The 27,650-nt window shown below is 32.8% G+C and overlaps 6 protein-coding genes across 6 annotated transcripts; 3 read left to right on the top strand and 3 right to left on the bottom strand.

Annotated features, from left to right (window-relative positions):
* Window positions 1–645: 645 nt before the first annotated feature.
* LOC120176614 lies at window positions 646–1,939 on the bottom strand. The gene is made up of 6 exons (XM_039183010.1): window positions 1,921–1,939; window positions 1,573–1,868; window positions 1,353–1,461; window positions 1,088–1,232; window positions 788–994; window positions 646–706 (listed from the first exon to the last, which is right to left on the bottom strand). Exons 1-6 carry the CDS (start codon window positions 1,937–1,939, stop codon window positions 646–648), a joined length of 837 nt encoding a protein of 278 aa, XP_039038941.1.
* A 231-nt stretch (window positions 1,940–2,170) lies between these two features.
* LOC120176613 (pectinesterase PPME1-like) lies at window positions 2,171–3,983 on the bottom strand. Its single transcript, XM_039183009.1, has 4 exons — window positions 3,486–3,983; window positions 2,740–2,946; window positions 2,398–2,639; window positions 2,171–2,331 (listed from the first exon to the last, which is right to left on the bottom strand). Exons 1-4 carry the CDS (start codon window positions 3,981–3,983, stop codon window positions 2,172–2,174), a joined length of 1,107 nt encoding a protein of 368 aa, XP_039038940.1. The 3' UTR covers window position 2,171.
* Window positions 3,984–7,655: 3,672 nt separating this feature from the next.
* On the top strand, window positions 7,656–8,199 carry LOC120176694 (disease resistance protein RPV1-like). Its single transcript, XM_039183074.1, has one exon. It carries the CDS (start codon window positions 7,699–7,701, stop codon window positions 8,182–8,184), a length of 486 nt encoding a protein of 161 aa, XP_039039005.1. The 5' UTR covers window positions 7,656–7,698; the 3' UTR covers window positions 8,185–8,199.
* A 110-nt stretch (window positions 8,200–8,309) lies between these two features.
* Window positions 8,310–10,293, top strand: LOC120176612 (TMV resistance protein N-like). Its single transcript, XM_039183008.1, has 3 exons — window positions 8,310–9,332; window positions 9,677–9,970; window positions 10,189–10,293. The coding sequence occupies exons 1-3, from the start codon at window positions 8,310–8,312 to the stop codon at window positions 10,291–10,293; spliced, it is 1,422 nt and encodes a 473-aa protein (XP_039038939.1).
* A 4,452-nt stretch (window positions 10,294–14,745) lies between these two features.
* On the top strand, window positions 14,746–15,156 carry LOC120176546 (eukaryotic translation initiation factor 5B-like). The gene is made up of 2 exons (XM_039182963.1): window positions 14,746–14,837; window positions 14,932–15,156. Exons 1-2 carry the CDS (start codon window positions 14,760–14,762, stop codon window positions 15,076–15,078), a joined length of 225 nt encoding a protein of 74 aa, XP_039038894.1. The 5' UTR covers window positions 14,746–14,759; the 3' UTR covers window positions 15,079–15,156.
* Window positions 15,157–25,989: 10,833 nt separating this feature from the next.
* On the bottom strand, window positions 25,990–26,672 carry LOC120176533 (WUSCHEL-related homeobox 7-like). The gene is made up of 2 exons (XM_039182954.1): window positions 26,327–26,672; window positions 25,990–26,239 (listed from the first exon to the last, which is right to left on the bottom strand). Exons 1-2 carry the CDS (start codon window positions 26,670–26,672, stop codon window positions 26,037–26,039), a joined length of 549 nt encoding a protein of 182 aa, XP_039038885.1. The 3' UTR covers window positions 25,990–26,036.
* Window positions 26,673–27,650: the final 978 nt, after the last annotated feature.

Genomic DNA, 27,650 nt, shown 5'->3' with positions numbered 1-27,650 from the left:
GTCGCATTAAAGATCTTGAATTTATCTGTGAATATCAACTGGTAGCCGCCAGTGGTAGTGATGGTGACGGTGGTTTTGAAAAGTACAAAAGTGAGTTATTTTGCGAGGCAAAGCATTGGACGAATGGTATTTGCATGGGTGATCATGTGTACATTCTGTGTGGTAAGGATATGGTTAGAGAAGACAAGAATTATGAGGAGGCATCGTTTCAATTCTGCATCAAACATGGCACATTCAATGAAGAAGAATATATGGAGGTGAAGAAATGTGGAGTTGATGTAATTTACGTGGATGCAGAGAGGTGCACCATCACTGATGTCATGAGATGTGATAAATCCAACCACATAAAATGGGCAATTTGTTCAATAATCTGTGATAGTTGCACCTAATTATTTTCTTCACCTGTCTTCTATTTTAGGTATAGAATAGATCGTCCAAGAAGGAAATTGGCTTGGTTTTATTCATAGGAGCAATGGTGGCTGCAAGGAGATTCGGAATATGTTCTTGAACAATATCTGCTTTTTATTCCACGACAAAGATGATACAAAAACATTCAACATATTTCAAGCAGATTCGTTATAAACCAGAAGTGTCACCTTAAACTTGGATTAATTACAAATTTAAAGTTTAAAATAGTTACACAATTTAGTGCTCCGCTTTATGCAGAATCGACATAGATGAAAGACTAACCACGATCCTATTGATTCTATAGGGTGCATGATATAGTTTATGGGGTCAAAGTCATCATACATAAAAACAAATAAAAACAACACTTGAATTGCAGCACCTGAGAAGTGAAATGGTAAAATCCAACATCCCACTATCGAAACACTGAATTTCGACACTTGATATGCGATACACATGAACGCCATTAAGATGAAAACGATCCCCGAGAGGAGAGAGAATTATTGATGCTGAAGAGGTTGGGACAATGAAAGATATTGATTGGTGAAAGCATACTGCAAGAAAAGCAAGTAGCACTTGAAGTGCTGTCCTGAAACCATAGGGAAAAGGTTTAAGCAGGGATAGTGTTAGGAAAAAGGTTACGATGAAGACGACATAGGTCGGAATATAGAAAAGAAGAAACTGGGAAGGGTCCATGACAGATATCCCCAATTTCTTTGAGGCGTTTCCACCCTGCCAAACACCACCAGGCGGGCTAAGTGTGGCTTGGTAGGTTGCAGTTAGAAGCATTAATCCTAAAATTACCAGTAATGCATTACGGTTCTCGCCTGATATATTATCCATATCACGGAAAATCAGTGACGATGCTTTGGTGACATAACTGGCGGTTTATTTCTCCAACTTAGGTATAAACTTTGAAACAACTTGAATAAAGCAACCACGCAAACCAGTAATGCTTTCTGTGTAACCATGTTGTTGGGAAACACCCAGTGCCGTCAAACCAGCTTGATCAGTGGCATGCTTATCAGCCTTGCAGTTTAATAGTAGTTTAAGCATCTGTTTAATTGATAGTTTGAGATATAAAAAAGCTACATTAATCAATTAATCGTCTCTATAAAGTACAAAACAATCAATGTAGTATTAATTATTAACACTAAGGAGTCAAACCTGGGCCTCATTGCTGCTAGCTGCTATGTGCAGTGCTGTGTTGCCATTTTCATCCTTTCGATTCACCACTTCTCGATGATAGGCTGTCTTCATAAGTGTCCTAAGTAGGACTTGGAGAACATCTAGCCTTCTGTTTTCCACGGCTATATGCAAAGCAGTGCTATTTTGAGTTGTAACATCCAGGATACTATCAGGGCAAGCCTCTAGAAACCTATCCAGAAAGAAGTCCTGGTTTGCAACTTTACTTACATAGTGCAAAGGAGTCTTACTCTTCCTTCCTCTGACACGAACAAGATCTTTTTCGATCTCCAAAAAGCAAGGCGCCACCTCTTTATGGCCTTTTTTAACTGTTAGTCTTAAATAACATGTTAGTCTTAAGCGTATTATTATTGTTCATGCCCATAATAATATTTGACTATGAAACTTTTAATAATAATAATGTTATTATATGGACTTTATTATCTTTCAGTTTTTGTTAAACACAGACATATAACTGATAATAATAGTGGCAATGCCTTTATTCAATAAAATCGGTAAATAAATGTATTATTACAATCATCATATGATTGGTCTTTAGGTATACTCTGACAATAGATTGATCAGATCATCGGAGGAGGGAGCAGCCATTTGGTGGCAACAACGTAGTCAAGCGACAAGAATGGTTCGGCTTCCTTTTCGGTTAGCTGCTTGGTGAATGGCTCCCGCCCACTGGAAGATGCGCCTACCCCAGTGCACTTGTATTCTCCATAGTAAACAGTTCTACAAAAAAAATAATTATCATTATCATAATTAATCAATAAGATTAGTGTGTGACCATCAACTTACTTGGCTCTTTCTGGTTGCATGTCATGAGACCAGCCGGCAGGATTCACAACGTCGGTCATTTCAGTATAAGCATAAACAACTCTCGGACTGCTCTTCCATGCCCTCCCCAAAAATGAACCCTTTGCCGTTCCGGTGATTTTTCCGTGCACAATGGAGTACCCGGTGTCCTCCGATGAACTTTCTCTAGCTTGTGCCGTGATTACTGTAAGTTTCGGTTCTATTTCTACAAATATTTCCGTGTCCTGCATCCCACTTTTCCAATCAAATTCTGGCATATCTATATATATATATATATATATATATATATATATATCGTATTTCATGTGTTTTCTAACTGTATACCAGATATAAAGATTTCCCACTTCCAAAAATGAAATCAACGGTGCCTCGAATATAGCAATCCTTGAAGAAGTGGTTCCCCCTGTCATCGCACACTGTATCCTGAAAACCGAATATGTTGCAGCCATAAAATGCCGATCTGTCACCGGATACTCTCAAGGCAACCGCTTGTGCTCCTTCCCTTTTCCCATCAGGCTTCGGAGCACTGTTCTATGTATAATAACAAATTATTGAAAGTTAACAATGTATTCAATTCAAGGAAGAACATGTTGTTAAGAATTTATTAGTGGAGAAAATAAATAAAACGATATCAACATGTATAATACGTGTAAAAGATGAGATTTAACGATGTTCAATTTTTTTTATTTCTACTGGTGAAAAGAATAATAATCCATTATAAACGTATAGATCATCATGTTCATCATGAAATATATTCTAGGGTATGTACATATGTATTAATAATAGAAATTTTTGTATGGACGTATACAAATAAAATTCAGATTAGACGTCATCAATAAAATAAACAATGAATCTAAAGAAATTTAGATTTCAATGTCTACCCTAGATAACATATACATGCAACCACATGCTAAGGATACATATACATAATATCTCATGTGTACTAAAGTTTGATATTTATTTATTTAAAATATCTCAAAATATTCTCTTACTATCTCTATAAAGTTAAACATCAATTATAATTTGAGTTAAAATATAAGCATATGTGCTGGTTAAATTCTGGAGCTTACTATTATGTTGAGATAAGCACCCACAAAGTAATTAGACAAGGTGGTGAGAGTGCCGCTGTCTACAGTTCCATAGTCCTTGGCGGTGGCATCAAATGTCAAATTGGGCATGTTTTTGGGGTCCCCCACCAGTGTAACGTAAGGCTTGTCTCGAGGGATCGTGATTTTCTCTTGGTAAGATCCAGGTCCGATAGATATTATAACGCGTTTGCTGTTCCCAGCTGGAACGCTGTCAATGGCTTTCATTATGGTAGCGAAATCTCCACCGTCACCTTGCTTAACCTTTATGATTTTAGGTTCAGCCTCGGCCTGAACCAATTCTGGGTCTAAAGTGCCAGCCCTTTGACTGAGAGGCTTGATAACGCTACTGAACCAATCATTTACCTTGGATTTGTCCTCTGGTATCTGTGTACTCTGAGACTGAACGATCGGAACAAAAAAGACAATCATGCAGATTGCTGCATAAACTCCACCGTTTTCGATTCCTTTTGTTCCTGGCATTTGTATTTTTTATTGTTGATATTGTGTTTATTTTTTCGGTGACTCTAATTTATAAGATAAATTTGTGAAGAAAAATCTGTAAACATGAGATTTAGAGTGATCCTCGCTCCGCCTATCATTTTTTATAGTTCTTGCATGCACCATTAAGCTTGTTGTGTAATTCAAATCAATACTTTAAGATGGTCCCACTAGTGACTTGACACACGGCATTAAAACTTCTGGAATGTTCAAAATATTATTATATCATTTTGTAATTTATATTAGAATTAATATACTTTTATAAAATAGAATAAATAAAATTAATTTTAATTATACTTTAACTTAAATAATATTTTTATTAAAATTAAAATAATAATGTATAATCTTATGATTAAATATTATACTCTCCTTAAGAATTTTAGAATTTTAGGTTCAAATTACATCATAATCTATCCACATATATATATATATATATAGTTTTCATTAAATTATATCATGTGTTATTATCTTATCCAAAGATACAAACTTACTAGGAAAAATACACATAAAATATCATATGACGATAATAACCTTAATTAAAGCAATATTAAAATTTAATGACTCCAATATAATTTCTGTATTGCGGAGGATTGTTAGGATGTATAAGTGTGTGATTGTTTTGATTCAAGTAACTAAAAAAGAGATTTGACTGAATCGAATATAGCGAGGTTTTGGTGCGATGATGTTGTCGATTTTAGATTCTCGAAAGCTGTGGGTAATGTTGGGGGTCTGCTGACTGTGTGGGATAAGAGTCGTTTTTTAAAGGACATATTCTTTCTTTTATTAGGGAGGTATGCTTCACAGTTTTCGAATTGCTCAGTGTTGAATGCTTATGCTCCTTGTCATGTAGGCTCACTATGGAATGAGAATATGGTTGAGAGGGGAAATTTAATTAATAATTGATTCATGGCTGGTGACTTTAATGCCATTCGAAACCATAGTGAGAGAATTGGCTGCTCTTTTAGTCAAACTGAGATTGCAGCTTTCAACACGTTCGTTGCAGAGTGTGATCTTTTTGGTATGCCTTTAGCGGGGAGGAATTTTACATGGTTCAAACAGGAAAATAGTAGGAACCGCCTTGTTTTGTTGAGGATGAATGGCTTCAGCTGAGATAACAGTGATGTTATGAGAGGATTGTTAGTGTGGCTCTAAGGATATTAGATATGTCTTTCCCCGTTTGTACAGGATGCTTCAAAGGAAATTGGTTGTTGTAGAAATAATTGTTGGCAATGGAAGCTGGCAGGACGTTGTATGGGAGATTAGTTGTAAGATGCTTGCTGGAACGAGAAAAACACTGTCTCCGGAGTGGTTAATAAATTGGTCATGTCAACAAGAGTTTGGTGGCGGGTGATTTGGTTGTAACTTAGGACAATAGATGAATTATTAGAATTCTGCTTTCAAGTCCGATTGCGAGGAGAAGCAAAATCGTTTTTGGTTTATTTGTGCTGCTTCGATACTTTGAAATTTGTTCATGTCTCAAGATCGAAAATTGCAATGGCTGATCTTCTTGCAAATGCGGGTCTTTGTAGACAAGAATTAATCAAAGCGTGGTGGAAAGTGGGGAGAACGGTTCTGAAGAATTTTCTTTTTGTTCGTTGTCTTATGTTGTGGCGATTCATGGTCTGGTTTGTGGCTGCTTTAGGTTTTGGTTGAGGTTGATTTGAATACTTACAGTTAACCTTTGGTTCTGCTTTCATGTTTTAGTGGTTTAGGGTGGTTTTTTGGGGTTTTGTTTTTACTCTGTTGGCATGGGTGAATAGGTTTTGATGGGTTTACAGGTGTTTTTAGTTGCAATTTTGTTGTCTATGTTTGTGTTGCAAGGTATATTGATTGCAGCAGGTTGTTGCAGGGTGCCTTCACGTTCAGCAGATTTTGATTGTGTTTGTTTTGAACGTTGTTCCAATGCTTGATTGTGTTGTACTCTTTTCCTCCATATAGGTTTAAGGAGGTTTTTAATGAGGCACACAGTTTAGGCGTGGACATGTTGACTTTATCATCAATAAAATATTTATGCTGAGCAAAAAAAAACTGTGAACGTTTTGGAAGGTCTAATTTGTAGGAGGCGTGTTAACTGTTGAGTGTCATGCTTGATTTGAGTTTCGTGTAATGCAGTTTTCTGGCATGAAACAAGGCTTTTGTAGAGCTATCTCAGTTGTTTACGATCAAGCAAGCTTGTGGGTTTTAATGTGATAATAAGCCCAACCACAATGTGAAACATGCAAGGTCATTAGAAAAGGATCTCATCAAGTTATTCTATGCTTCATGCAATTGTTAGGTGTGGGTATTGTCGTTCACTTCAGTGATTCCTTTTTGCAGGAGTGATTTTGTAAGCTTGGGGTTGTGTTTTGTTGGGTGATTTTGTTGTTTGGTGTTGACTCTTTTTATATTGTCGGGGAGAATGTACTTTTTTCATCCTTTTAGGATTAGAGAGGTTTTTAACGAGACACTCTCATTGATTATTGTCTTTATAGTTATATTAATAAAAATTATAATTGCCGAGCAAAAAAAATTGTCTTAGTTTTAATTTAATTCAAAAAGAAAGTCATACAATTGGTTATTTTGACACATTTAAATAATGACATGTGTAACCATCTAATTGAAGAGTTTTTAATTAATTTTATTATTTAATTTAATTAATTTTCTCATCAATTAGGTGGTGACATATATCACCGCCAATTTAAAGAGAAAAATGAGAGGAAACATTTATTGTTCAGAGGAATTGAACCAAATGCATCAAGCTTTCAGGGTCACACCTCACCACTTAATTGGTGGGAAAATTAATTGAATTAAATATTAAATTTAATTAAAAAAACTCTCTAATAAGGTGTGACACAAGTCACTATTGAAATGTGTTAAAATAACTTATTGACATGTGACACCTCCTGATTAAATGATTTATTTTTTTAATTAAATTAAAACTATGACTATACATTAATAGAATGTGTAACTATTGAGGATTAAATATGTAACTATACCAATCTTATTAACTACTATGTCAGCACTTCCATCAAATATTAACAGCTATATTAAAACCAATTAAATAGTTAAGTGATTATATTGGTGAAATTTTTAAAATAATGACTATATTGACACAACCCTATAAATAGATGGTCATCCATGTAATTTACCTTAATATAAAGTCATTTCCTTCTCAAGATTTAAATATATTTTTTTAAAAAAATATAAATTCAGTTTTTAATATTTTTATTTTTCTTTTATCAATTTCACTTTTACCTTTTTTTTCAATTAAATAGATTATATTTTAGATTTTAGATTAAATAGATTAAATAGATTAAATTATAGATGGATGACTATTCGCGCCTTACATTACGTAGCGCCAGTTCGAATAAAGTGCAGATAGTAATCCGCGCCTTTCTTGACGTGACATTAGTTCGGAAAGAACTCCGCAAAGACGCAGATGACAATCCGTGCTTTGTGAGAAACAATATTACATCAATAATATTAAGAGAAAGAATGTCTGATAAATAATTATTAAGTTAATGGGTGATATTTCGGTAAAAAGGCTAAAGAAAGTCGTCCACAATGCTACAAGTCTAACGAAAACGCGTCCAGTCTCTTCCAGGGTCAATAAAAGGCACCAATAATAATGTTACTCATTATTTTCTTACCAGAATAAAACAAGCCAAGCCAAGCTCCCCTGTTATTCTCTCTCTTTTGCTTCAATCAGTACCCTTTCATGGCTTCTTCTTCCTCTTCTCCTCCAATGAAGTATCAAGTTTTCTTGAGCTTTAGGGGTGAAGACACACGTCTTAACTTCACCTCTCATCTACACCAAGCTTTAAAGGGGAAGGGATTTGGTGTCTTCTTCGATGAAGAAGAATTGGAAAGAGGGGAGCGTATTTCACCAGCACTTTCTCGAGCAATCGAAGCATCGAGACTCTCCATCATCGTTTTGTCTAAAGACTACGCTTCTTCAAAATCATGCTTGGCTGAACTCTCTGATATCATGGACCGCAAGAAAACTCATGGTCAAATTGTTCTTCCCATCTTTTATCATGTTGATCCCTCTGACGTTCGGAATTTTGGTGGCAGTTTCAAAGCATCCTTTGATGTCCATGAATCAGATAGGCCTCGTGATGAAGTGAAGCGATGGAAAGCGGCCTTTGCTGAAGCCGGTAAATTAAAAGGGTGGCATATAGCTGGAGTCCAATTTGACAAGTAAACTATATTTTTACTCATCTTCTTTATTTGACTTTATCTTTGGTTTAACTTTTATTTTTCTCATTATCTGCCAGATCTGAAACCGAGCACATTAATGATATTGTTGAATATGCATTAAATAAGTTGATGAATAGTTATTCTGGAAGTGCTTCTGAAGAATTTATCGGAATAGATTATCAGAAAAAGAAGATTTTGGAGCTGATTAAGCAAAATCGAGTAATAGGACTCTGGGGCATGGGTGGTATTGGCAAAACCACCCTTGCTGATGTTGTTTATATGGAAGTCTCTAACACGTTTGAAAGTTGTTACTTTCTTCAAAATGTTAGAGGGAAAATAGAAAAACAAGGGAGGGAATCCGTGCGAAACGAATTTCTTTCCATGCTTTTAAAGGACAAAGAAATTCGTATAGACACCCCTTCCATAGGGTACCCTTACAGGGAGAGGCTGAACAATTTACGAGTAATTGTTGTCCTCGATGACGTTAATGACCCAGAACAAGTAGACTGGATGGGTGTTAAACATTTTGGTGATGGAAGTAAAATCATTCTAACGTCTAGAGATAGACAAGTGTTGAAGAATGGAGGAGCCACCCAAATACATAAGGTGGAAGAGTTAAATGAGAAGTATTCTCTTCAACTTTGTTCTATTACTGCATTTAAGCAGTTGAATCCTTCTGTTGATTTTCTATATCTATCCTACGAGTTTGTACGGTTAGCCCATGGCAGTCCACTTTCTCTTAAGATTTTGGGTGCTAAGTTATATTCAAAGTGTATAGAAGAGTGGAAAAGTGAGGTGGAAAAAGTAAACAAGTTTGATGAACCCAAAATTTCACAAATTTTGAAGAGTAGCTTTGATGGGTTGGATAAACTACAGAAGGATATATTTCTCGACTTAGTATGCTTCTTTAAAGGGGAATCAAAAGAAGAAGTAGAAAAAATTCTAAGTTGCTTGTATAAAGGTGCTGTGAGTGGACTAAGCAGCTTGCTCGACAAGTGCCTATTTGACATCAATTCTCGTGGGCGGATTTCTATGCATGATATGCTTGAAGAAATGGGTAAAGATATTGTTGATCAAGAATCTGAATACCCTGAAAAGCGTAAAAGGCTGTGGAATCCTAAGCACGTGTATCAAGTGCTCAACAATAATAAAGTAAGAGTTGTTTGTATTTATATTCATTTTGCCCTTTCGTATGATGTCCTATGGTTCAGTATCACACTATTTATATATATATACACACGCACGCACACACACTTGATATTATGTAAAATATATGTCTTAGGATATGGCATAGGATCTGCTCTAGTGTTTTTTGGGTTAGTTACATATCTAATGCACTGCTTTTATATAAAAAGACAATAAAAACAAACGTGTTTAATGATATGTCCAATTAGTGTAAGCATTTCCTAATATAATTGCATTTTATTTACTATTTAACTAGAATGCATGTAATCTTTCTTATACTAATACTTTGGTAAATTGTTTTTTTATATCAGGGAACTGACCGAATTGAAGGAATAAAGTTCTACATGTCTCATAGATATAACCTAAAGTTACGTCCTACATGTTTTGAGAGCATGCCTAATCTTAGATATATCAAATTTGATGTCTTTGAGAGATCACTTACAAATGGAGATATTGATATTGCATATCTTCCAAATGAGTTAAAGTGTCTTCAGTGGGACTGTTACCCCTTCAAATCTTTATCACTAAATTTTAATCCAAAGAATCTTGTAGTGTTGAATTTACAAGCGGGCAATATGGAACAACTCTGGAATGAAGATTTTCAGGTATATGCTTTTTTGCTTCCTTCATCTTGGAAAAAAATATGTATAATTAAGTATAAAAGATTTTTAAAATAAATATATTATACTTCTTTTAATGAAGAAAATTTGTTTAGTGAATTCACGATCATCAAATCTAATATTTTATAATTATATGTTATGCGACTAAAGTAAATAGATAATGCTTACAAGTAATACAATTATTTTATATGTTTTTTGTACAGGATCTTGTTAATTTAAGGGAAATCGACGTTTCTAGTTGCTATAATTTAAGGAAGATCCCTAATCTATTAGGAGCCATCAACCTCGAAATCCTTAACTGTCAGTGATGTATAAGTTTGGTCGAACTTCCTGAACTCCCAAAGATGTTGAATCACTTAAATTTATCATTCACTCAAATAGAAAAAAGTACCCTTTTCTTCAGACCCTTCAAATAATCTTCCAAATGAGTTGAGGTATCTTGAGTGGATCGGTTATCCCTTCAAATCTTTACCACTAAATTTTAATCCAAAGAATCTTGTAGTGTTGAATTTATCAAGGGGCTATATGGAACAACTTTGGAATGAAGATTTTGAGGTATATGCTTTTATGCTTCCTCTTCATCTACGAGTAAATATGTTATGCGACTAAAGTAAATAGATAATGCTTACAAGTAATACAATGATTTTATATGTTTTTTTGTACACGATCTTGTTAATTTAAGGGAAATCGATGTTTTTGCTTGCGAGAAGTTAAGGAAGATCCCTAATCTATTAGGAGCCATCAACCTCGAAATCCTTGTCTGTAATGGGTGTATAAGTTTGGTCCAACTTCCTGAACTCCCAAATATGTTGAAATACTTAAATTTTTCATACACTAAAATAGAAGAAGTGTCCTTTTCTTCAGAGCCTTCAAATAATCTTCAACGGTTGACAATGATTCATTGCCAGAGCCTCAAATTACTCTCAGAGCTTCCATCAAACCTGAAGTTCTTGGATACACATGGTTGCATATCGTTAGAAAGTGTATCCTTCACTGATCGAAATTTCCATTCTTCTGATGGTGAAAGACTCTATGCAATGATATTCTCTGATTGCTTCAGCTTGAATCAAGATTCAGTTGATAACATCGAGGAAAATGCCATGCTTCAAATTCAATTCCTAGCGAAGAAATGGGCATCACGATATGATCATGAGTTCTCGATTGGTCCCGAACCAAATTTGTTATATTGTTTTCCGGGAAAAAAAATTTCAGCAGATAGATTTGAATATCAGAGCAGGAATTCTTCATTAAGTTTGAATATAGCCACAAGGAGGAGTAGTGGGAGAAGATTATTAGTTTTTGCTATATGTCTTGTGGTCGATCTCACTAACTACGATAGCTCTAGAAGGCAACCATTAATCTGTGAATATAAACTGTTAGCCGCCAGTGGTAATGATGGCAATGGTGGTTTTAAAAAGTTCAAAAGTGACTTATTTTCCGGGGGAAATGCTAGGAATATTCATAAGTGCAAGGGTTATCATGTTCTCATTCTATGTGGGAAGGATATGGTTAAAGAAGACCAGAATTATGAGGAGGCATCGTTTCAATTCTACATCAAGAATGCAGAACATATCAAGGTGAAGAATTCATTGGTGAAACCAGCAATCAGTAGATTTGTTATTTGAATCTATTATCGAGGTGTGTTCCCTACTTATTACTGAACTGTTTTATTGGTTTTAATATGTGGTACACCGAATTCATTGGTTATTGTTTTATTGATGCACCAATTTAATGTGACAATTTAGGGAATATGGCTGCTATCTAATTTTTGTTTTGAAATTGTATATGATTACCATGTTTTTTGATTTATGGAATTTATGTCACGGTGCAATTGAATTTTGGAATTGAATTACGATGGAATAGCTCTGATCAAGCTAACTGGGCCTAATGTGACTCTTGAGGGCCCCAAGATGTTTCATTAGGTCGGCTTTCCTTTGCTGTGTGCTTAGGGTAAGCTATATGGACTTATTGACTTGGGCTTAAGGATACAAGCTTCAGAGCCTATCCTTAAGTCGGCTTTCTTTTTTCTATGTGCATAAAGTAAGCTATATGGAAAATAATTTTGGAAACTACTGATGGTGTACCAGAAAAGGGTTTAAACTATGATTTTCAAAAAGTTAAACTCTTTTACGAATTTGTGAGATTACTGGACTATGATTTGTACCTATTGTGATTTTATGGAAATGTTGGGACACACTGAGCCTAGCTCACCTTTTGAAAATGTTTTCCCCTTTCAGATACTGTTGGTTAGATACCTTGGTTCGAGCACTTGGAGGATCAACATATCTCTTGAAGTAAATCAGATTGTAATGTTTTTATCTGGCAAGTTGACTTTATTTTGGTGACATGGACCTTATTTTAAAATATCGGATTTTATAATGATAACTCTTTTGCTAATACTGCTCGGTTTATTGTGATATTGAATTTGAAGACATGTTTTAAATTAAATTATTATTTATTGGTACTATATTTACGAGTTGGATTTTGATAGTATAATTTGTTTATAATTTCATGTTATTTATAATATGATTTTATATTGATGGAATAACGGTTTCGAAAAATGTCTTTAATAATCATAATGTGATCCACTAGACTTAGTCGAAACGCATAGGCCGGGTCTAGGGGGTTACACTTCAAATTCAATTCCTAGCAAAGAAATGGGCATCACGATATGATCATGAGTTCTCGATTGGTCCCGAACCAAATTTGTTATATTGTTTTCCGGGAAAAAAAAATTTCAGCAGATAGATTTGAATATCAGAGCAGGAATTCTTCATTAAGTTTGAAGATAGCCACAAGGAGGAGTAGTGGGAGAAGATTATTAGTTTTTGTTATATGTCTTGTGGTCGATCTCACTGACTACGATAGCTCTAGAAGGCAACCATTAATCTGTGAATATAAACTGTTAGCCGCCAGTGGTAATGATGGCAACAGTGGTTTTAAAAAGTGCAAAAGTTACTTATTTTCCGGGGGAAATGCTAGGAATATTCATAAGTGCAAGGGTTATCATGTTCTCATTCTATGTGGGAAGGATATGGTTAAAGAAGACCAGAATTATGAGGAGGCATCGTTTCAATTCTACGTCCCATTCTTTAAAAATGAAAAACATATCAAGGTGAAGAAATGTGGAGTTGATGTAATTTACGTGGATGCAGAGAGTTACACCATTACTGATGTTATGAGATGTGATAAATCCAACCTCAATTTTAATTCTCAAGGAGATGCTAATACTATGGAACCCCATCACCATTCAGCTACAGAAACAAGCACAAGGAGATCAAAGCGACACAGGGTCAGGAGATCAAAGCGGCACAGGTCGGGTGATTGGAACTTAGAAATACATTTGCTTCTCTATCACATCTGATAACTGCACAAATAAATTATTAGTTAATCTCTTGTTATATCAGATGCAGAAACAACAAGAAGGGGATCAAACCGGCACAGGGAGACAGGTGATTGGAAATCAGAAATACATTTGCTTCTCTATTACATCTGATAAATGCACAAATAAATTAGTATTAGTTAATCTCTTGTTATATCATTATACAGGGCATTGATCATGTTGTTGTTGGCACTAGCATCCACGTCGTTGGTCCTGATGATGATCTGTGCAGTATATTTTTATTTTGGTTAAATTCTCGTCTGGCCCTTCTGATTTCGTAAGTTACTCAATTTAATCTTTAAATCACATGTATTAATTGATAGGTAACCTATTTAATTTTCTTTTTCCTACAATTAGGTACAACATGTTTATTTATTAATTATTATAGTTTTACCAACATATTTTTGTGTTTCAATAAATATAAAGGCGTGCATCACAAAGTTATTTTTGTGATTTAAAAAAGCAAGGGTAAACTACAACAGATATTAGTAAACTTTAAGCCTTGACTCATTATAACATCAAGTATTTAATGTTGTCAATTTTATACTAACATTTACTTTTAAGTACAATTATCAACACTAGCTACTCTCTTGAAAAAACCATTATCAAAGCTGTCCTACAAGGTTCAACTTTGATGACAGCGATGTTGTTATTCTTGTTAAATAACTTAATCGGTGCTATTCAACATATATATTAATTTTGTTAAAATTATAATAAATTCTTAAGTTTACTTCATAAAGGTTTTTAGTTTGAATCTATTTCAAAGTATAGTTTTTCATAAACAAAACGACGTTGTTTTGGGCTTTTTAAGCATCAAAAAGTATCAACAACGTCACGACACACAGCTGCAACGTTATCGTCCTGTTAAGTCATTAATGGCGGAGTGACATAATTGCATTTAAAAGTTTTGTTTAAAAAAAAATTGTCTTGGGCATTTAACGGTGAGATTGATTTCACAACTATTGATGCAGTATTGGTTAACGGTGTTCACCATGAAGGAGATCAAATTGTGGTTTGTGGTTATGGTTTGCAGGTAAGCATTTAAGCTTCTCATTTCGCTGATATTATTTTGGGATTAGTGGATGTTAAATTCTCAATTATTTATTTCTTATTTCAGGGATCCATTGTGACCAATATAAGAGCAACGTGGACACCTCACCCTATGAAGGAAATCCGAGTGAAAGTATGGTTTCCTCTCTCATATCTGTTTAAACTCTCTGTCTGGATGGAGGTTATATTGAAGGTTATAGAAATCTCTTGTATTGACATCCTATGTATTGCTCCTTATGGATGTTAATATGATTTGATGGTGTCCTTTGTTTTCTCTTAATACGAATGGATATTACCACAGGGTAAGGCTAGGAAACAACCTTCATGGGACTTTCTGGTTGGATGACTGTAGGGACTGGGGAGCCGTATATGCAGCACAAAGAGATAAAAGAGGCACAGGGTACCAAGACCGCTGCACAGGTGATTGAAACTTAGCAATATATTGGCTTCTCTATTGCATCTGAGACCTGCACAAATAAATTATTAGTTAATCTCCTGTTATATCATTATGCAGGGCGTTGAACATGCCATTGCTGGCACTAGTACCTATGTCGTTGTTACTGATGAGGATGTGGAAGATCTCAAAGAAGCAATCAAGGATGATATGCAATCGTTCTACATGCAGGTATCTACCCTCTGCTGTTTGGAAGCATTGCTGTAATTTCCGAGAACTCCGCAAGTTAATAGTCCTGTTAGTGGTATAGGCATAGGCCCTCCACACAAATAAGACATAATGAAAGGAATAAAGATTATGCTATCATTGGTTAATAATAAAATTTACAACTTCCAAGTTAATTGTCTATAATAGAAAAAGAAGTTCTTTGATTAAAATCAAGCAGGATGAGTCCGACTTGCTCTGCATTATAAATTGCTTGCCGTTTACAAAGTGATATGCCATTTTGAGCAACTGGAAACTTTTGCGATACTTCTACATAAAATGGGAAAATTGTTCAATAACTTGTGATAGTTGGCTAATATGAAGGTATTAAGCTTTGACTTACAATCGGATGATCCTGTAATAAAACAAACCCACTTTTAATTTTTATAATTTAGGCCCCTATCTTTTTTAATATCACTTTCTATCTTTATAATTGAGGTCTCTAATCATTTCAATCCCACTTTTAATTTTTATAATTTAGGCCCCTATCTTTTTTATTATCACTTTCTATCTTTATAATTGAGGTCTCTAATCATTTCAATCCCACTTTTAATTTTTATAATTTAGGCCCCTATCTTTTTTAATCTCACTTTGAGGCTCTTAATTTTTTTCAATCTCACTTTTAATCATTATAATTGAGGCCCTTAATTTTTTCATTCTCATTTTTAACTTTTATAATTGATGCCCCTCTTTTTTCAATTCCCTTTTACTTTTATAGTTTAGGCCCCTAATATTTTTAATCTCACTTTTATATCTATAATTGAGGCCCCTAAATTTTTTTAATCTAACTTTTTATCTTTATAATTGAGACCCTTAATTGTTTTCAATCTCACTTTTTACTTTTATAATTTAGGCCCCTAATTTAGTCATTTTCCTATGCTTTATTAATGTAACATTAGATTAATTGTTCAAAGTAATGCAATATACTTTCATTCTATAAGGACCAATTTTTTAGTTTCGTTCAGGATCCCGAAAATGTTCGAAATGACTCTGATAGTTCACTTATTTTTTATTATTGACATGACAACCTTTGACTTGAAAGGTTGCAAATCGTTTTTGGATTAAACCATATATTAAAAATTAAACTAATGCTTAATTTGTATAATAAAGAAGCGTAGTTTACCAAGTAAACTTGACAATGCTATAAAAAATGAAGCGTAGTTTACCAGATAAACTTGACAATGCTCATACATTTATTATGATCCCATGTTGGCGTCATTATTTTTTTATTGAATTCTTAATATGCATCTACTAAATTTGATCACCAAATCATATATTAAAAGAATAAACTTTTTTTTGAAAAGGGTATTTTGTATTGTATTTTATGATATACAAACAGTATAAACCAATTTACTTCAGTTGTTAAAGGAACCGTTGTTGTTCTTAGAGGTCACAGGTTCGAGCACTAGCGACTGTAGTAGGGTGATTGGACGTTTATTGTCAAATGGTTGAGAATATTTAGAATATATACTATTTTGTAATCATCTTAGTTTAATTAAAAAAATAAGATACACAAACAAAACAAAATCATTAAAAAAATTCTAAACTTGAGCGGAGGAAAAAGAGTAACCATAGCAAATCGTCCAAACTGACACAATACCATTCAGGCAAACAAAATCACAAATGTGGAAGCAAACTAATGTTAAAGGACTTAACTAATGTTAAATTAGTATTTTATTATTGACGTGGCAACTTTTTAACCCCGGATTAACTTTGTATGATTTGAACCCTAAATATTGATTCCAACCTTTATTTACCATCGGCGTTCGATTTATTGATCGACTAATTTGGATTGAATACTGCAGCGGAAAGAGTGACTCTCCCAACCTAGTTTATTGATCCAGTGTCTCATCGCAATAGACCAATTGATTGTTAGTATTGATTCCAACTTTTGATTTGAAAGGTTGCAAGTCGTTTTCCGAATAATTCATATATTAAAAGATAAAACTAAGGCTGAATTTGTATAATAAAGAAGAAATGTGTACCTATTCGTTGAATTGTTCTTTGTTTTCTTTTCTTTTTTAACCTTTCTTCATAGAATCAAATGTACAAATACTGAAATGGAGCTTGAGTATTGTTGAGCTCGACTCGACTCGAAAACTCTGAAATTGAGCTCGACTCGACTCGAAAACTCGCGAGTTTAAAATTTTCAAGCTCGAACTCGAAATACTGAACTGAAGCTCGTGAGCAGCTCGAAAAGGCTCGAAATGAAAAAAATATTAAATTTAACTTGATTGAAGCCTCAAACTCAAACTCGAACCTGAACCTTAAATACATGAAAATCTTACTGTATTTTTAAAAAAAAAAATCAATACATAAATGTTAGTATTATTAATAATTTATTTTTAAAGAAAATAAAATCTAAATATATTATATTTTCGAGCTGCTCACGAGCTTTTCGAGTCGAATATCAAGTAGCTCATTTTCAGCTCGTTAAGAGCTCGAGTCCATTCGATTTGAGTATTTATCGAGCCTTGATAGAGTCGATCTCGAGTAGCTCGCAATCTGTCTCATCTCATTTACAGCTCTAGCGGCAAGAGTGACTCTCCAACCCAGTTTACTTCGTTCGCAATCGCTATGATTCGAACCTCTAACCATGTTTAAAGGATCCAGTGTCTCATCGCAATAGACCAATTGGTTGTTAGTATTGATTCCAACTTTTGATTTGAAAGGTTGCAAGTGGTTTCCGAATAATTCATATATTAAAAGATAGAATTGTCCGCCTAGCTCAGTTGGTAGAGCTCAAGGCTCTTAACCTTGTGGTAGTGAGATCGAGTCCCACGATGAGCAATTCATAATTCTGTTGGACGTCTTCCACGGAAGTTGCTCTCAACCTGGCGTTGGGGTCAGCTTACTACCCTACCTCTCCTTTACCCCATTACATATGGGAATAGGGTCAGCTAATTTTCTTTTTCATATATTAAAAGATAAAACCAAGGCTGAATTTGTATAATAAAGAAGAAATGTGTACCTATCCGTTGAATTGTTCTTTGTTTTCTTTTCTTTTTAAACCTTTCTTCATAGAATCAAATGTACAAATACTACTAAAAAAAATGAAGTGTAGTTTTCCAAGTAAACTTGACAATGCTCATATATTTCCAAGAAATGGTACTAATAAAAGGACTTCCTTAAATGGTTGCAAAATCTATAGATATGTTATAAATAACCCTACTCGAATTTATATTATTTAATAGGAAATGTAATTTCCTTCATTATTGAAACCAACTAAATTTTTTTGGTTGCCCTCTCGGTTCCAAGTTTTCTTCTTTATAAATCTGGACTAATCCGCGTCACATACCTGACTTTGATGGGTGATTCTCCCAACATAGACTTTTTGCATACACGAGGACTTGAACTCGAGAACTTGCTTAAGCGATATCAAACAGAACTGGTATATATAGATGTTCTGATTTTTTCATAATTTAACAAAATTTTCTCACATGAACCGTAACTAAATTTAAATTTTGACATTTTAAAATTATCATGAAGAGAAACATTTAAATTTTCTTACTTGAACCTTAATTGAAAATTCCAGCAGATACCTGAATGTACCCAGATTAATTGTTCACTGACCAGGGTTGTTCTTGAACTGTCTTCCCGTTAGGTTCGCTGCAACAACACTCACTTAAATGCACTGAAACAATAAATTAACAAAATTAATTAATTAAAACAAATGTAATTCTCCATGGTCCGTATATACTGAACTGTGGCTTCCTCGCCCATAGGGTTGTGGGAAAAATAATTTCCCCATATAAGGCATCCACCATATTATTTCATGAATTATGGTTTTTTATTGATTTAAAGACGCCGTACACTCCTAGGGTCTTCTCAATTTGTCTGAAGACACTATGCAGTCATGGAGTTTCCATCATTTACCTGAAGACGTCATGCAGTCGTGGAATCTTCATATTTAACTTGAAGACACGTTGAACACCTAGCATTTTTGGGTTGATACTGTTCAATTCACCTTAGATAGGGGAATAATCCCCGAAATAGACTATATTGAAAATTAAAAAATCTCACTTACATTATCTTAGCCATTTCTCCACTGTACTGTCATACACGTGGAAAATTTTCAAGTCCATTTTTGTGTATAATTAGAATTAAAATAATAATTAATATAAGTCAAACAATTAAGTAAGCTACAGACATGTAATTGTACTCAAATTAAAGAATTATTAAAAAACAAATTATAATAAAAATACTAAATAATAATCTCAGACGCCGACAAATCAGAAATGTCGGTTTTGTAGAGATTCTTTCGTACTTAATTAACCGACTTTCAACTGTATAAGCTATCGTTATTATCATAATATTATTAAAATTTTGATTAAAATCAGAAGAGACAGTTCATGATTAGCTGAAAAACAACTGAGATTCTTAGTATTTTTGCATGGAAATGTTTTTATTTTGTCGTAGAATCTTGAGGATTTTATTGAGATTGGACAGGTTATTCTAAGCCAAATTATTATTATTATTCAAAATAAAAGATTCAAATCAATTCTTTAAAAATATTATATATACACACACTTGACATTTATTCATGTATACATTATTGTCCTTGTATGAACACAAGTTGCTAGTTTCTTGTATAATAGTTATAGAAAAGCGTTCTAATTATGTGTTTAGTTTACGCTTATAATTTTAAATTTTTCATTGAAATTTTGATTTTTTAAAAATAAAATTAGCTAATTCTATTTGTGTGTGTATATATATATATATATCATTTTAAATTTGAGTCATTTATATCCGATATCATCAAAAGAATATATATGAGTGAAATCTAAAAACTAAATGACAAATAAGAAGAGATTTGGGTTATGGATTGGATGATGGAGGAGAGACATGCAAATCTCGCATATGTGGGCTTTTCTTATGCATAAATCCAATATTTCCATTGCCTTTGATAGATTCCTGAGATTTGAAGTAAAATTCTCATCCCCTTGGGATATCTAATTATCTTTGTTTTATATGAAAACAAGAGAAATGGAAAATATTTAGGATTTGAAGATCTAATTTGTTAAAATACTATTCTTATACAATAAATTTATAATAGAGGGGAATTCATCGAATGACCTTAGTAGTAAAATAAAATGTTATTATCGTCCTAAATTCGAGTAGTTGGGTCAAGGTAGTATCTATTTATAATCTTTTTAATCATTGACAATGCACACCCCTTACAAATGTAGGTGATCGAACTCTGGACCTTTAAGGTAGTTTCTTATTTAGAGATGATGACAAGTTGAATTGGATTAATTTTTTTTATCAATCTAATCTGACAATAAAAACATAGCTCTTCACCCGAATCCAACCCAATTCGACTCAAATTTAGAAATGTCCCGTCCAGTTCAAAATCTAGTTTAAATTTTGAGATAAAAATCCGCCTTTGTTTTGAAAGGGCGAGTTTTGCATGTTATTAATTGAGAACACATACAAAACATGACAAAAGATATGTGCCTCATCAAAAAACTTCCTTAATCCTACATGGAGGAAAAAAAATACGTCATACCTATATCATATACAACTCGAACAAGCCATACTTCAGAGCCCAAATCTCGATAGTTCTTTGTCCTTTAAGTTCCCTAGTGTATGATTGTAATTGTTGATTTGTTGGTTGTAGTGATTTTCATTGTTGGCAACTTGAATTGGGTGTCTCAGGGTGTCTTATTTGTTTTGATCGATGGTTGTAGATTTTGTCTTTTTTTTTAGTTGTAGCTTTTTCTAGGTTGTGTTGTACTCTTTTTCCTCCATTTAAATTAGGTTTTCAACAAGGAACACAACTTAAGTTTTGGGATTATTCGATTAAATCTTTAATAGAATCATATTTTTCGAGTAAAAAGATTATATTATTATCTCGAATCGAATTTAATCAAAACATTTTCCCTCTAAATCTAAATCTATTAAATCAAATAAAATCAAATCATAACCTCTAGCCTTGCCCTCAAACTTTAAAAATTAGTGCTATATTCCTCAACCAGCTAAAGCTTACTTCAAATTCCAGAATTCTTTCATTACCCACTAGCAATTCAAGCTTGCTCAAATTAACAGCAAACTTGTACAGTCAAAATCATTAATTAATTAATTAGCTTAAATTAATAATAACTTGAACATTAAACAAAATAATGGTAAAGATCATTGGGATTTTGAGAATTGCATTGCCATCACATCATCAATATACTTTGGAATTAATAAACAACAAGTTGATCTATTGGGATGAGGCACTAGGTCCCTTAAGCAAGTTCAGGGGTTCAAATCCTGACGTTTACGAATGGAGCAAACTGGGTTGGGAGGGTCGCCCTCGCCTCTGCAGTACCTGATCTGAATTAGTCGGTCAATAGATCGGATACCAGTGATTAATTCAAAAAAAATAAACAACGAAAACTTCAATGATTTAGATTAATTATGATAATATAAAAATTGATTTGAAATCATAAAGAATTTTATTTAAAAATTCATATATAATTTATATAAAATGAAATTCAACCCCAAAACCTCAACCATACCATAATATATTTCCAAAATACAAGTATGCCAACATTAGTCTTAATAATTATATAAATAATTTATTCAAGCACGAATCAAGTGACCTCTATAGTACTAGAATTGTTGTTATCTCTTGAGTATTCGGGTTCGAGCACCATAAATACTAGGGATGTGAACGTTCAATGTGAAAAGGTTGAGAGTTATCTTTGAACTAATATAAATGATTCTTGTGTAAGAATAAGAGAAAAAAATTGGGAGGGTTTAAGTAACGGTTGACTAATTTTGTAACACCCCTGACCCGTATCCGACCCGGATACGAATCCGAGGTGTCACATTGACTTTTCAAACTTTTTGAAAAGATTTATGAATACGATTAAAACCTCACAAGGAAAACAAAACTTAATAAAGCATAATTAAAACACATATCAGAGCATCTATACTTTACAATTATAGTACATGCCAACAACATTTCTATAATACAATCACATACATTTCACGTTTCTCTGATTTGATAATTTCCGAGGATATGTTGTTATGCCCCTTGCTAACTCCTCGCATGACTTTGAACGTACGTGTGAAAACACTCACACGCTAAGTCATCGACTTAGTGAGACATTATGAGTAATATAAAACATTTATTGTTAATTTACAAAAGAAATGTTAACTTACAAAATACCACAAGTCTTATAACTTACAACATATCTTATTAACCACTGATGAATTTATACTCATTTCATTTTTTATTATATCTTTCATGTCATTAATATAAACTTTTCATTTAATATCCATTTGTTTAATTGGCCCAACGCATAATACTGAGAACTCAAGGTATGTGAGTACATTGAGGTTGTGCACTATTGTTGTCACCACAACTCACATAAATTGCATCGAAGTGCCACATAATTGTCCCGAAGGACCACATAGGTTTGTCCCGAAGGACCACATAGGTTTTTCCACACTGGAAAAAAACAAGGAGTTAACCTTTAATTTCCCTCATCTATCGATCTTAAAATAGTGTAAAACTAAAAGAGTTTTACATAGTGTAAGTAGATCTTATATATATATATATAAAAGAGTTTTATACCTTTTTAGGACCGTTCGATTAGTGGAAAATGAGAAGACATTCACTTGAAAAAAAACAATAAATTAATCTCAACCTTTGATTTCTCTCAATCCAATGATCCTATAAAAATATAAAACTCTTAATTTTACTCTAGGTATAAATAAATCATAACCCATATATATTCAAACCGAGAGTTGAATGAATCTCAATAATCAAATCCCAAATTAAAGTTGCGTTCATTCACTAATTCACATACAGACTTGAAAAAGGAACCTTGCAATGAAGTCAGCATTTTGGTACCAACAAGTGTCTCATCAAATGGCACATGACACACAATGTATTGGTTTAGGCTCCTAGCAATGGCAAACGACCACAGATATGATCAATAAATTTTAAATAGAAATATATTTTTTTAAAAAATAGTGTTTGGATCAAATTAGGTGATATTTATGTTTAGTTATACATCCAAATTGAAGCAAATATTTAAAAGCTTGAATGATAATAATCCCTAGGTGTGTTCATTGAATCTTAATTCTCAAATCCCAAATTAAAGATGTTGCATTCATTCACTAATTCACAAAAAGACTTAAAAGGGAACCTTGCAATAACCTCAGCATTTTGGTACCAACAAGTGTATGGTCAAATGGCACATGGCATAATGTATTGGTTTGGGCCCACTAGCAATGTCTAATCACCACAAATATTACCAATAATTTCCCAAATATTGTTCAAAAAGGTTCATCACTTTATGACACAAAACATTGCCACTTGTGTTATGGGAAGGGTGTTTAGTATTCGGTTAAAACCGAATTAATTGGTTAAACCGAAATTTCGGTGGGTTAATTTTGAATTCGATTGATAGTTAATGGGTTTTTTTTTCAAATTTCAGTTTTGATTAATTCAGTTCGAAATTAATTAATAAACAGAATTAACCGAAATTATTAAGTATTTAATATATTATATATTATTTAACTTTAGGAGTGTTTAAACTCAGTTTTAACCAAATTAACCGAGTAAACCAAAAATATTAAATATTTAATATATATTATTTATAAATTTCGGTTAACTGATCATTTAACCGAACTTAATTCGATTCAATTAATTTATTTTTGGAAAAAAATCAGTTCAATTAATAATTAATGGGAAAATTTTGGATATTTCGATTCGATCAATTAACTGAATTACCCATTTGAACACCCCCTAAATATGGGACCAAATGGAATCAAGATTTTGGATATTCTCCCAAAACTGGGTCCTTTGTGATTAGCTTGAAATGGAACTGGGCAACACTTTTGGGCTTAATTGGATGTCCATAATAATCTTCATCTAAAATAATTATAAAACTCTAAAATCTAAACATCTAAATCCTAAATAAGATATATATTATCAAAATATATTATCAAAATAAATAAATTTATGTAAATTAATCTATTAATAATTAACTGGGAATAATATCTCGTTAACAACCTCCATAAATTTATATAGACGACAAAAGTACATTCAGCCAGACGACAAAAGCGAAGCCATGAAACCAACAAAATTACATGTTTGACAACTTACACCAAACCACAAGCAAAATCCATACAAGATCACCCCTCAACACTCAACTGAATCAACCAAATATGTTTTAAAATACTAACGCACTCGTACTCCAACAACTCAAAATGGTTAATATTTAATAGTTTAATATTTTTTTTATTAATTTAGGTTAAGTACAAAACGTAACTGATATCTCTGACATTTTTGGTGTTTGAACTCGGAATCTCAATTAATAACAATTTCTTTACTACCGAGGTTACTTGGTTCATGCTTAATTAAATGATTATATTGTATTTTTAAATTTAATTCAAAAAAATAAAAATTTGAGATATAATTTAAAATATTAAAATATTCACTTTATTATTAATGATGATACAAATGAATAAAATATTTTTTCTCAGAGGTAAATTAATCTATTAATAATTAACCGGGAAGAATGCCTCGTTAAAAACCTCCCTAAATTTATATGGATGAAAAAAGTACATTCAACCGGACGACAAAAGCGAAACCATGAAACCAACAAAATTACATGTTTGACAACTTACACCAAACCACAAGCAAAATCCATACAAGATCACCCCTCAACACTCAACTGAATCAACCAAATATGTTTTAAAATACTAACGCACTCTTACTCCAACAACTCAAAATGGTCTTGCATCCTGAACTTACACAGCTCCAATACACAAGCTACACCAATTAGCTGAAATCTTGCCAAGAAACCAGAAGTAACGACAACACATCTGCTCCTGTCAAACTCCGACCAAAATACACTTAAAATATCTAATTGTATTTGGGTGTATCGTTTGATATATTTATCGTCATTTTTTATATAATATAAATTTCCTTCAATTCCATACTTAAAATATCTAAATAAAAATATAAAACTTAAAAATATTAATTATATTTAATAATTTAATATTTTTTATTAATTTAGATTAAGTACAAGGCGCTATACACCTGACATTCTTGCTCTTTGAACTCGGAATCTTACAGAATAACAATAATTTCTTTACTACCGAGATCATTTGGTTCATGTTTAATTAAATGATTATATTGTATTTTTAAATTTAAATCCAAAAAAATTAAGATAATAAATTAAGAAATAATTTAAAATATTAAAATCTTGTATGATGTAGATCAATATAGATTAATATTGAATGAAATTGACCAAATCATACCTCAACTTTGTATGTTGTATATATGGGATGGATCGAGGCGGCTATGGGTAGTCATTCCCTAAAAATTTAAAATTATTATATATATTTTAGATTTTTTATGTATTTTCTATTGAAAATTTATTTTCGTCCTTGAAATTTTAAAAGTTTGTTCTTTCTAAAATTTTAAAAGTTCACCCCTAACATAAAAAATTCTATGTTCGTCCGTGTATATATATATATATATATATATATATATATATATGTTAAAAGAAAACACATTTGATACTTTCACAATCATAATCTTATTTATAAAGTTAATGAAGTAAACTATTAGAACATCAAGGACAATCCATGAGTTTATTTATATTCACACGCATGAAATTCAAAGAGTGGAAGCAGAACCAAGGCAGAATCTATTCTCACAGCCTGCATTTTTTTATGGATTTCAAGGAAGGAGACAAACATGTTATATGAGATGAAGCAAATTTCAATTCCAAGCAATTAATTTCATTGGAAACCAAATCAAACATTGTAAAACATGGAGAATAAGAAAACTAAAATCTTTTTAGGAACATATAGAGGAGGAATGTCGAAGCATAGATATAATTTCCAATATTTAACAAAGTTTTTTTAAAGAAAAAAAGGATAAATCACCATTAAAAGGTGAAATTTTCAACTACAATACCCTAGTTTCATCATGGCTAAACTAAACCGGCCTACAGGGAACTTAAGCGAAGATCCAGCGGTGGATGATCCATTTCTGGGTTATTGATTGTATAAAATGATGAAGTTTCCCTACATTCATTTGCATGGAATATCAGCTTTTCCTGCTCGTTTTCGTCAAAGGAATTTAATGGGAACAGTTGTAGGGTCTCGATAACCCTTTGGTCTGGCTGATATTCCTTAACCTCAAAAGAACCTGCAAAAATCAATCAAGAAAGCATCAAATCCAACGAAAGTTTACATGCACAGAAAAACCCTAAATTCTTTTTAAGACAAAACCTACGTTTTGAAGAAGAGATCTTGGTGTTGATGTTGTTGATGTTATTGATGTTGTCGTTTTCATCAACGGAGACCTTTCGACGCTTTTGTCTTTCCCTAGCCTTGTGATTCTGGAACCAATAAAACACGTTCTTGCTCTCGATCTTCCCATAAAAGCTAAGCTGAGTTGAAATCTTCTGGATTTGATCGGTGCTGGGTGTTCGAAGTCCCGACCGGAATAGTTCGGTTAAAACCTTAACCTGCTCGGTCGAAGGGTTCCATCTACCACACTTTGTTCCACCGCCTCCATTGTTGTTCCCACTGCCACGAACACTCCCTTTAATGCAGAAACCCGACAACCCTTCTTCCATTTTCCAAACCCTAAAATCTATTTGTTTCTTTTTTCTGCAGTTCTGAATCTGAACTGAAAACACAGTAGCTCGTGTGTTACACATATATATATAGGAATAAACAGATGAACCCAGAATTCATTAACAATTTTTGTTTTTGTTTTTTCCCGCTTGGTTTGTTGGATTATTTTATTGGAGTCGTGCTTTGATTTTAGGGTTCATGAGGTTGATTTTTATGAAAATGTTTGGTATGATCGTCTGGTTTTTTGTGCGGAGAGAGAGAGACATGCGCAAAAGCTGCCACTGTTCAAACACTCTGCACGTATAGGAAGAGGCTTCGTTGTGCTTTTCAGTAAAGCATACACTTTCCACTATATATATATATATAATAATAATAATAATAATAATTTGTTGTGTTTGTGCATGTTTTCTTGTTAATGGAGATCTCCCAAGTAAGTAAGTCCAAAACCCACCACGACATGTGAATAATCCAAGATTTGCTTCCAAAATAATTAATTAATCTTTGCTAAAGAATGCAATAATTAATGCTTTCGTTGTTTATATATTGTTAACATTTCAAGTGATGAGACACTGACCAAATTACAACAGTAGTTAAAGGAATGATTATTATTCTTAGAAGTTTTAAATTTAAGCATCAACAACTGTAGTATGTGTAATTGAACATTTATTATTAAATAATTAAAATTATTTAGAACATATGCTACTTTAGCTTAATAAAAAAACATTTCAAGTGATGGAAATAGCTAAGTAAAGTAATTTATTTTAATTAGGCAAAGGAAACGAATTAAACTAGTATATCTTATTTATTTATTGATTAATTCAAATTATATATTACATAAGTTTATTATAGGAGTGATTATTTCAACTCAATTCATTTTATTTATAACGTCAAAATCTAAATATCGTCGTCTTGCTAAAATCCACCTTAATCACAATTATTCATTTTAATTAGAAAATTTTAAAATAACCGTTAATAAC

Source organism: Hibiscus syriacus, unplaced genomic scaffold (genome assembly GCF_006381635.1).
Source record: "Hibiscus syriacus cultivar Baekdansim isolate YM2019G1 unplaced genomic scaffold, ASM638163v2 tig00112249_pilon, whole genome shotgun sequence".
NCBI lineage: Eukaryota > Viridiplantae > Streptophyta > Magnoliopsida > Malvales > Malvaceae > Hibiscus > Hibiscus syriacus.
The sequence above is the reverse complement of the archived record's forward strand: the minus strand, read 5'-3'. Positions and strand labels throughout refer to the sequence as shown.